Raw genomic sequence first — 10,596 nt, 5'->3', positions numbered from 1 at the left:
GAGACAAAGTATATGTGAACTGCTGTATGAAAAGTGAATTTACTCTGTAAATCTTCACCCAAATCCTAATTAAAAAAAATTAAAAAAAAAAAAAATCTTCTGTGTGTTTATCTGAGTAATTATCATGCAAGTTTATTCATTATAAAAAATTCACTCAATTCTACACTTAAGATATATGAACTTTATATTCTTTAATGGAAAACAAAACAGTAAGGCACTGGGAGAACTTTTCACCAACAGACCGAGAGTGAAATACTAGTTAAGCAGAGCATTTAAAATGGAAGGTTAACGCTGCAGGGAAGAAATGAAGAACCCCTGAAAGCTGAATAATGGCTGTCACGCTTACTGGACTTCTGGGCAAATCACCTAACTTGTAGGTCTTATTTTCACTGACAACAGTGGTCTAAATAATCTACTAGCTCCCTTCTGGTCTTAAAATTTATTCTGAAGAATAGGACATGGAAGAAATCAGCTAAAATGCCTTTAAGTTTAATCTGAAGACACGATACTAAAATTAAGATTAAAATTTGGTAAAATAAGAAAAGTGATTAGGAGAAATTAAATAGATGCAATATAGACAAAAAGCCTTATAGTGAATCCAGCTAAATTGGGGGGGAAATTCAAAATTAAATTAGTAGTAAATGTCCTTAAATAATAGAGTTGACATCTCAGTTTGCATTTTTATTTTATTTATTTATTTTATTTTATTTATTGTGTGCCTCCAGTAAGTACGTAATCTGATGTTTTTGTGTTCAAGGTTTTGATTTTTCACCCCATATTAATTAATGGTAATGAATAATCTTGTAATGGTTTGCTGTTTTTTTATTTCCCCTATTTATTAAATTTAGTTTGTTATCCAGGTGATACATAGAGGAATTCTGATCCCCGCCCGAATGTAACCTCTGTTGACACTGGATGAATATGTAATTCTTGTTTTCTTTGGGATTTGCTGGGGCTTTTGTTTTGTGGGGGAGGACATGTAGAGCCTGAATTATTCAGTAATTAGCCTTTAGAAACCATTAGGCTAATTGAATGTCAGAACACTTCACTGTACCAGACTGCTAAGTACTTAATGATACTGGAATGTGTTCCAGACTCACCAACATGTCCTCACTTGGAAGGAAAGGGTTCCTTATGTTGCTTGTTGTGTTTCATTTTTGCCTGTAAGATGAAAAGAAAGACAAAATCGGAAAATAGAAAAAAAAAAAAAAAGAGGTTAGAAGCAGTGGCTGGACTTGTAGGAATGAAAATAGGGCTGAAGTGTTGCTAGTATTGTGAGAGGCCTGTGAAGTAGTGACTGTTGAATGGCTCGAGAATAATTCTGTATTGTGGGGTCTTACTTCCCAAACCTCAGCATCACCTGAGAGCTCGTTAGAAATGCCCGGTATCAGGCTCCTCTCCAGACCTGCTGATTTAAAATCCCTATTTACATAAGATTCTCAAATGATCTCATGTGCATGCTGAAACTTACGAGGCAGTATTGTCTATACCTAACACTGTACCATTTTGAAGCCAAAAATAATATGTGATGGAGCAGTCCCTATGTAAAATTAGCAAGCTGAACTTTTCCTGAGTATCCCTACCACTTGTATTAAACACTGTGAAATAGTTTTTCGAAGATTGGACAATAATTATAGAAAGATGTGCCTTAAAATGATGTTGACTTTTAATGGTGATGATTAAGCAATATGATCAATATATTTAATGTTACTGAACTGTACATGTGAAGATTATTAAAATGGCAAATATTTCATTACTTAACATATTTACTATGCCAAAAACCTAATGTTCTCTTTCGTTGAGAAGTATACTGATGTCTGTACTTTACCTTGAAATGTGTAAAATGATGAATTGATATTTGTTTAGAAGGATGTAAGAAGCTTACAAGATTTGATGAAAGGACATGGAATGGATGTCCCAGAACGATCAAGATATGGAAACTTACGTGATGAACCAAACATAGTGAAATACTGTAGAATCAACTTAATGGGTACATGAGTGGTCACTAAAAAATTATTTCAGCTTCTCTGTATGCTTGACAGTTTTCATAACAAAATGCTGAGGGAGCACATTGATACGAAATTGTTTATCATATATAAACTTCGAGAATATCCCATTCCTCAGGGGTGATGGATAGCCACCCTCTTACTGTAGTTATCTATGTATATTCTTTGCTTTATTCTGTAAATGTGTTAATACTTTCCTCTTAGGGAAGAACAAGTGGCTAGTATTTTTTATGTGCCAGGCATAATGTATTCTCTCCTTCATTCCTCATAACACTGATGAGTTAACTATCATTCCCTGATTTGTAGATAACAAAAGAAAGACACTGTAATATACTTGCACAATCTAGTCTACTCAGGAGATAAAATTTGAACTTGAGGAGTCTAACTTAAGAGTGGGTGGCTACTTCATTGCCCAACTTCAAGGACCACTATTTTTACATTGTTGGCACAGTAGAGTGCCAGTCAGTTGGAATTAAAAGTGGATAATTCCCTGGGATTGTTGACAAGGCTGCCTGTCCTTAACCACTTCTCTTATACTGCTGCCTCACTGGTGCAGATGTGCAAATGTGAGAAATGAAAGTTCAAAGTATTTTTCTGATGTGAATTTGGATTTGTTCCCTGACTTTTTCTGGTGTTTTACTTTTAAGATTCTTGGATCTCCCAGTCAGCATCATTTCCCCGTAATCAGAAACAACCAGGGGTGGATTCTTTATCACCAGTGGCCTTACTTCCTAAGCAGATTTTCCAGCCTTCTCTCCAACAGCAACTTACTAAATCAGCTAAAATCACTTGTGCAAACTGCAAAAAACCTTTACGGAAGGGACAGACAGCTTATCAACGAAAAGGATCACCTCATCTCTTTTGTTCTACTACCTGCCTTTCTTCCTTCTCTCGTAAGCGTGCTCCAAAGAAACGCAGTGCAATGTGTAAAAAGTAAGATATACCTTTCAACGTGGCTCCATATAGTTGAATATTGGTGGCATAAATTAATGTGCTGAATGTAAGAGTTGGTAGAATTATTGGCAGGGCTGTCTTCACGTTTATTGAACTTGTGTTATCCCAGAGCATGTCAAAACTGTGGATTCATTGGTACTGTACTTACTCTTGGATGGAAAATAGAGTCAATATGGAAGTAAATTGACCCTCTTGTTATCACTGCTTTATGCCTTCTGACCTCAGCTCCACCTTCAACCTCAATTCCACCAAATTGCTACCATCATTTTTGACTTTTTTTTTTTTTAAACTGAGACTTGGGGTGTGGCAAAGTTCTACAAAAGATTTTCTCTCTGTGCTACGAAAGAATTTTTTATGTCACAATCTTTCATTTTCTGTGGTACTTGGGAACTCTTGGCAATGAAGCAAAAAAATCAGTTTTACAAGTTCCAAAAAGTACAGTTAATTCCTAGGATTAAATCATGGAAAAATGTCAGTTATTGTTCATTTATTCTGTTAATATGGATTGTTTCTAAATTTTGTTTGTATCCCTTGTGTTTCAGAGATGCACCTACAGAGAAGGGTACTGTTGTTGCTCAAGTGGATTCGAGCAAATCCTCCCAAGAATTTTATAGTACTTCTTTGTCTCTCTGTGAAGATAAACAGAACCTTAGAAAAAGAGTTCTGGATAAATCAAGATGTACAGTCTGTAATAAACTAACAGAGGTCTGCATTTTTATACTTTATCATTAGGCTAATAGAGATGATTTTAACTTTCAATCCCATTATATGCTCTGCCATCCACATGTACATGTCCTGAATAGGCTGACTCTACAGTGACATTTACTAAGGATATCTCAAAACAAATACCTATTTGCATAGCACAGAAAGTATACATTTGTTTGCATGGCATCACATGCACTCATAAACAAGGCAATAGTTTTATGGTGGATTTTATTATTATTAGTTGCACTACGTAAAAATGTAGTTTCATTACATGGAGGAAGCAACAGATCCTAGTTTGAGAACGTATGCAAGAAATAGAATGAATATATGTTGATAACTTCACGTTACATAGGTGGTATTGCTGTCTTTACAGTTACTGAAAGAAGAAACATGTGTACTCTTGTTGACCCAATCCTTATAACTGAATTTGATCTTGGTTACCATGTTGTTATTGTTGTTATTGTTTGCCGTCGAGTCCGCCCCGACTCATAGCGACCCCTCCTTGGGTTTCCAAGGCAGTATCACTACGGAAGTAGGATTGCCCAACCTTCCTTCTGAGGAGTGGCTGGTGGGTTTGAACCGCCAGCCTTCTGGTGAGCAGTCAAATGCCTTAGGCACTATGCTACCATAGAACCGTGCAAATCAAGGACACAGTTTTATCTCAGTTACCATGGAACTGGGCAAAGTGAGGTCCACCTTACTTATTTATATATATACACAGGCAATATCCTCAATTGGATAGTAGTATAGATTCCCTTAGCCACTCTAGGGGTTGGGACAGATTTTCTGGAACAGTGAATTTTATTTATAATCTTCTTTTAATCCTGAGAATTTTAGTCTTTTTCTTTTAAGCAAGTCATATCAAAATGAACTGAAGCAGTTTATTTTCTGTCATTCTTAGATATCTCTATAGGAGAGTTATTTATTAATTTTGTTGCTTTTTGTTCTATTTTGTAAATTTTTTCCTATAAAATCAGTTGAAAGAATAACAAAATGTACTTTATAAAATCTTTTTCTCTGAACATTTCTCCCACTGAAAAATTATTAAGGGTTCTTTGTTTCTTTTGAAGAAATTTGTTTTCATTAACTACCGTACTGACCTGGTTTGTGTATTTTATTTAATAAATGCCATTCTTTCTTTCAGATTCGCCATGAAGTCGGCATTAATAATGTAATTCATAAGCTCTGCAGTAACCATTGCTTTAATAAGTATAGACTGGCCAATGGCCTAATAATGAATTGTTGTGAACAGTGTGGCAAGTACATGCCCAGTACAAGTGCTGGGAACAATGTCCTGATGATTGAAGGTCAGCAGAAAAGATTTTGCTGCCTGAGTTGTATTAGTGAATATAAACAGGTAATTCTTTTTAATGAACTATAAATGATAAAGTAGCTTCATCGTACTGGCTTACATTAATCAGAGTTATCCCAGAATTTATGTAGTTCTGTTTTTGTTACTCTATCATTGAGCTATCCCATCTCAAGTGAACATTGAAATACAGTCATACACCACATGTCTGAGCAGCATCCGACTGCATATGCATCCATGGTCCCAGATGGTTCTAATACAGTTCAGAATCTCAATCGGAGAATGGGGCATAGGGGACGTAACTGGACATTGCAAAAGTAACAGTTTCCCCTGCATGCAACACCTGTGTCTCTTCGTCTCTTGTATACAAAGCATTTGCACTGCTAGGCATATAATGGTACAGTACATATATAACCTATAATACATATGTCTTGATAGTCATAATAAATGCCTGTTACTGGCCTGTGTATGTACTGTACTTTCTATCATTACTTCAATGGCAAATTTTCCCTGCTTACAAAATTTTATCATATAATGATGTATGCTTCAACTCATATGCAGTACATCTTGAGTGTTGTAGCATTATCTCTCTGTTTACTTTTCTTTTGAAAATATTACCATGAAGTGCGTCATGGCTCCTAGTCACAGCAAACCCAGTGCTAGTGATAACAGCAGCAAGAGGCAAAGAAGAAGTATCGACTTGGAAGAGAAACAAAAGGTTATTAAACAGCATGAAGGTGGAAAATCAGTAAATGCTATCGCTCGTGATTTAGGCATGTCTCACTCAACAATCACAACGATCCTCAAAAACAAAGAAAAAATTCTCCGAGCTGTTAAAGGATCAGCTCCACTGAAAGCTACAAGGCTAACAAAAATGCGAGAGGGACCTATATCAGAAATGGAGAAATTGCTAATGATGTGGATTGAGGACCAAACACAAAAGCGAATCCCACTCAGCACGTCAGCAATCACTGCTAAGGCTCGAAGCTTGTTTGAGATGCTTAAAGAAAAAGCGGGACCAGACTACAATATCGAGTTTAGTGCTAGCTCTGGGTGGTTCATGCGCTTCAAGCAACGTTTTTCACTGCATAATGTGAAAGTGAGTGGTGAGTCTGTATATAGTAATGTATATTTATGTGTTATTTACAGTATTAACCTGCTTAACCTATATATGCCAGATACATTAGCTAAAATACAGTCCTGTGTGTATACAGTATCTTGGCTATTTAGATAATACAGGTATACTACAGTATCCCACATAGCATCCTATTTTACAGAACATGTCATGCACATGAAGCGACGCATGACTGTACATTGATTATTGCTTGTTTAAAATGTTTACTTTTTATAGCACTTACAGCAGAGTAATTTTTCTTGAGAATTACATCGAATCAGATTTTTAGGAATTATATTAAAGATTATCTTGGCTTTGGGTATCTTTTTTAGACTTAGTGTTTACTGTGATAGAAGGAGCTAGAGTGATAGGTTGTAGGAGAAGATTCTTATGCAGGAATATTTTTTATTGTTAAAATTTATTCATGTATAATTTTATAAATAAAATAAAACTTTATAAATAAAATGCCCAACTCTTAATGAAAATTGTATAAACCCATGTATAACCAACACCTAAAACAAGATCTAGAACATTTCCAACACCTAGTTAAGTTACCTGGTCCTCTTTTCCTGTCAATCCTAGAATCCTCCCTGCAATTTTGCAGAAAACCACATTCTGATTTCTGTCACCATAGGTTAGTTTTGCATATTCCTGAACTTCATACAAATGGACCTTACATGATTTTTTAAAATTTATAAGAAGTTTGTAATCCTGTGTGTGGCTTCTTTTGTTTGGCTTTTTATTTTTGAGATTCATTCATGTTATGTAGTTCATTCCTTTTTACTATTGCATGGTATTCTATTGTATAAATATATCACAGTTTGTCCATCTGTAGATGGATACTTAGGCTGTTGTGGTTTGTTGCTACATGAATGGCTGCTGTTAATGTTCTTGTAATCTCAGGTCTTTCATTTCTCTTCAGTAAAATCTTAGGAATTCAATTGCTAGATACATGTTTGTAAGAAACAGCCAAACTCCAGAATGTACCATTTTGCACTCCCACCAACAGTTTGATAGTTCTAGTTGCCCCACATTCTCACCAAAATGGGATATTGTCTCATTGTGGTTCACATCACTTTATCTTTTGTTAGGTGTCTGTTCAAGTCTTTGTCCCTTTTTTTAAAAATTATTATTGAATTGTAGGAATTCTTTGCATATTCTGGATGCATGTCTTTTCTAAAATAAATGTATTTGAAAAATTTTTCTCCCAAACTGTGATTTATCTTTTTAATGTTGTCATTTGAAAAGCCCAAATTTTTAATAAAGTCCCATTTATTATTTAGTTCTTTTCTGATTAATAGCTTTTTGTGTCCTATCTGAGAAACTTTTGCCTACTGAAGTTATGTGTAGATAGTTTTCTATATTTTCTTTTAGAAGCTTTTTGGTTTTAGCTCTCATGTGATCCATTTCAAATTAATTTTGGATAAGGATTTAAGTGTTTTACTTAAGTTAACTTTTCAAAGACTTTGTGGGGAAAGGGAAAGGGAAGTGATTTAACTGTATCTGCTGGACTGTAAAATTTTGCTAAGTTTAGGGCATTGAGCTCATAAACAAATATAATACTTGTTCTCTGAAAAACATAAGGCCTACACAAAAATTACAGAGTTATTACTCCTAAAAGAATAAACCAAAAACCCAAAGTCACTGCCATCAAGCTGATTCTGACTCATAGTGACCCTCTTTGGGTTTCCGAGGCAGTAAATCTTTACAAAAGTATATTGCCCAGTCTTCCTGCCACAGAGTGGCTGGTGGTTTGAACCGCCAACTTTCTGGTTAGTAGTTAAATGCCTTAGGCACTATGCCACCAGAGCGCCTTCCTGGAAGAAAAGGAAGTAAAAATGGAGAAATGTACACAGAATAGGCAGGAGCCCATATATCCAGCATTTCTTAGCAACTTTATTGCTAAAAAATCTACAAGAATAAAGTCTATTCATTCTACCATGCATGTTTCAGTGACACAAAAACAGCTCATAAACAACTGGCAAATACAGGAATGATGTTTCCTTATAACATACAAGTTTTATAAATGTGCAAGTTTTTCCCTGCATTTTTGTGTTTTGAAGTGATCGGTATCATGCCTTAAACTCCATAGGAAAACTGTGTATTACAGTGAAGTCTACATCCTGATTGGATTTTTAATTTTCATGAAGTGCTTTCTATTGAGAGTGGATACCTTTGAGGACCTAAATCTCAAAGGAGGAAACATGATCCCCAAGGCTTAAAGCTACAAAAGATCTTCTCACTGTGATTCTAAGTATAAATGCTAGTTTAATTTAATTCAACTAGTATTTGTAGAAAAACTTGAAGCGTATTGGTAGCCTCTTTACTATAGGTAGATAAAAAAAAATAAGAGAGTATTACAAATGATCAAATGCTATGTTGCCTTTATTCTAAAAAAAATTAATGAACCTTTTATTTTTCCAGAGAAAGTCATGTTACTCTCTCAGTTCCAGACCAATATCTGAAATTACAGATGAAAATCTATAATGTCCATATGAGTGTTTCACACATACCTCAAACTGCATCCAAGCATTAATGCACATGTTTTTGTGTGGACATAAAATCTTTTGTTTCTCACAGAGAGGGCAGGGTGTGTGTGCATACATACACATATACAAACCTAGAAGTGTAGTTACTAGGGACCACATGGTTAACTTTAGAACACCTGTTTTCTATAGCTATACCATATTATATCCCACTAGCATTATAGGAAGGATCTAATTTCCAGGACTTCAAACCAGTTCTTCTGGGTACAGTCATGGCTGCAGAAGCAAAACTGGAACAAACTTGAATTTTTTTAATTTCAGTGAGCTGGAACAATAACCAGAATGAAAAAAATTACAGGTCCCAGTCCTAGTAGAAACTTAACCTCCCTCCCTCTTAGAAAACAAGCACCATTTAAGTACTGCATAGCAACCACATATCTTGACACCTCACCCTCCCTGTGGGATTTCGAGCAGCAGTGTGCTGGCTGCCATTTCCACGGTGCTTCATTCTCCACAATCCTGCCAGTAATCTAGTCTCTCACATAGGGCTGCTGAAACGGCTCAGTCTCCTATTTCAGGGCTTGGACCCATAAATTTTCCTGTTCTGGTTAATGGAAATTTTAAAATTGCAGGTCTTTGCCAGTTTCAATTCCTCAGTCGTGGCTGAACCAGTTGGAAACCCTGATAATTTCTCCACATCTTTGCCAACATTACTTATCTGTCTTTTTGGTTATAGCCATCCTAGTTAGTGGAGTGCTTTGTCATTTTGGTTTTAATTTGGATTTCTTTAATATATGATGATGTTGAGCATCGTTTCACGTTGTTAGCGGGCATTTGAATGTTAACAGTTCTTAGATGAAATAGTAATTTATCCTATGTTTTCACAGATGATAGAAATAAAATCGAAAAGTTTATCACCGTCAGAAAACAGAAAAAGAAATGGTGTTAGAGAAAAAAATGAAAGAATGCTGTATGGACCATTGAATACACTTTTGGACAAAATAGATGAAATATCAGAAAAAAAGGAAAAGACTTCAGAGCCACAAGTTTCTGTAGAATGTAGCACAGATACATCACTGATCAAAAAGGATGTGAATTTACCTTCGTCTTCCATATCAGTCATACATGATAGATTTCAAGAACAGCAACTGGAAGAGAAAAAATCAGAAGATTCAACTGTACCACTTGTACTTTCTGCTGACCCAGGTACATGGCCCCGAATTTTGAATGTTAAACAGTGGGACACACTTGTTGAAAATGATCCACCTCAAGTAAGAAATTTTAACTTCCCTAAGGACAATACAGGGAGGAAGTTTTCAGAAACATATTACACACGAATTCTTCCAAATGGTGAAAAAACCACTAGATCCTGGTTGCTTTATTCTACCTCAAAAGATTCTGTGTTTTGTCTGTATTGCAAACTCTTTGGGGAAGGAAAAAATCAACTGAAAAATGAGAATGGGTGCAAGGATTGGCAACATTTATCTCACATTCTTAGTAAACATGAAGAAAGTGAAATGCACATCAATAATAGTGTTAAGTATTCAAACTTAAAATTGGATTTAAAAAAAAATAAAACTGTGGACGATGCAGAACAGAGATTGTGTAAAGATGAGAAAAATGGTGATGTGCTGCTCTTATACACATAATATACCTGATTTGGTTTTTGACATCACATTTACTCAAAAAATGCCTGTATCTTAACAGTCAGTACCGTATGTATCGTGAGGCTCTTATACGGAATAAATTACACAGTTCATTAGCAATAAGTATGATAGCAAATAAATAGTAAAGAATGTTTTAAATTGTAGAATTAATTGGATTTAATAGTCATTAATGCAGATTCAATAAAGTCAGTTTTTAATTTTACCAATTCACACCTCTTTAAAATTACATTTGAGAATTGACATTTGACAAATTTGGTTAATTTTCTGTTTTCAGAAGGCTTGGAAGAGAAGGGGGAAAGGCTTGAATTTATCAACACCACTGTAAACAAGATGTGAACAAGCATTCTCATCATTA

General features: G+C 35.2%; 1 protein-coding gene across 1 annotated transcript in view; it reads left to right on the top strand.

The window, feature by feature from the left end:
• The window catches only part of ZMYM5 (zinc finger MYM-type containing 5), a 36,309-nt gene extending 26,086 nt beyond the window's left edge, over positions 1 to 10,223 (top strand). Inside the window, exons 3-6 of the mRNA XM_007956522.1 lie at positions 2,654 to 2,939; positions 3,503 to 3,665; positions 4,810 to 5,022; positions 9,462 to 10,223. Of these exons, the coding sequence (XP_007954713.1) occupies positions 2,654 to 2,939; positions 3,503 to 3,665; positions 4,810 to 5,022; positions 9,462 to 10,223 (1,424 nt within the window). The remainder of the gene's footprint in view (positions 1 to 2,653; positions 2,940 to 3,502; positions 3,666 to 4,809; positions 5,023 to 9,461) is intronic.
• The last annotated feature ends 373 nt before the right edge of the window (positions 10,224 to 10,596 follow it).

Source organism: Orycteropus afer, unplaced genomic scaffold (genome assembly GCF_000298275.1).
Source record: "Orycteropus afer afer isolate SDZICR_OR568_19922 unplaced genomic scaffold, OryAfe1.0 scaffold00628, whole genome shotgun sequence".
NCBI classification, from domain to species: Eukaryota; Metazoa; Chordata; class Mammalia; order Tubulidentata; family Orycteropodidae; genus Orycteropus; species Orycteropus afer.
The sequence above is the reverse complement of the archived record's forward strand: the minus strand, read 5'-3'. Positions and strand labels throughout refer to the sequence as shown.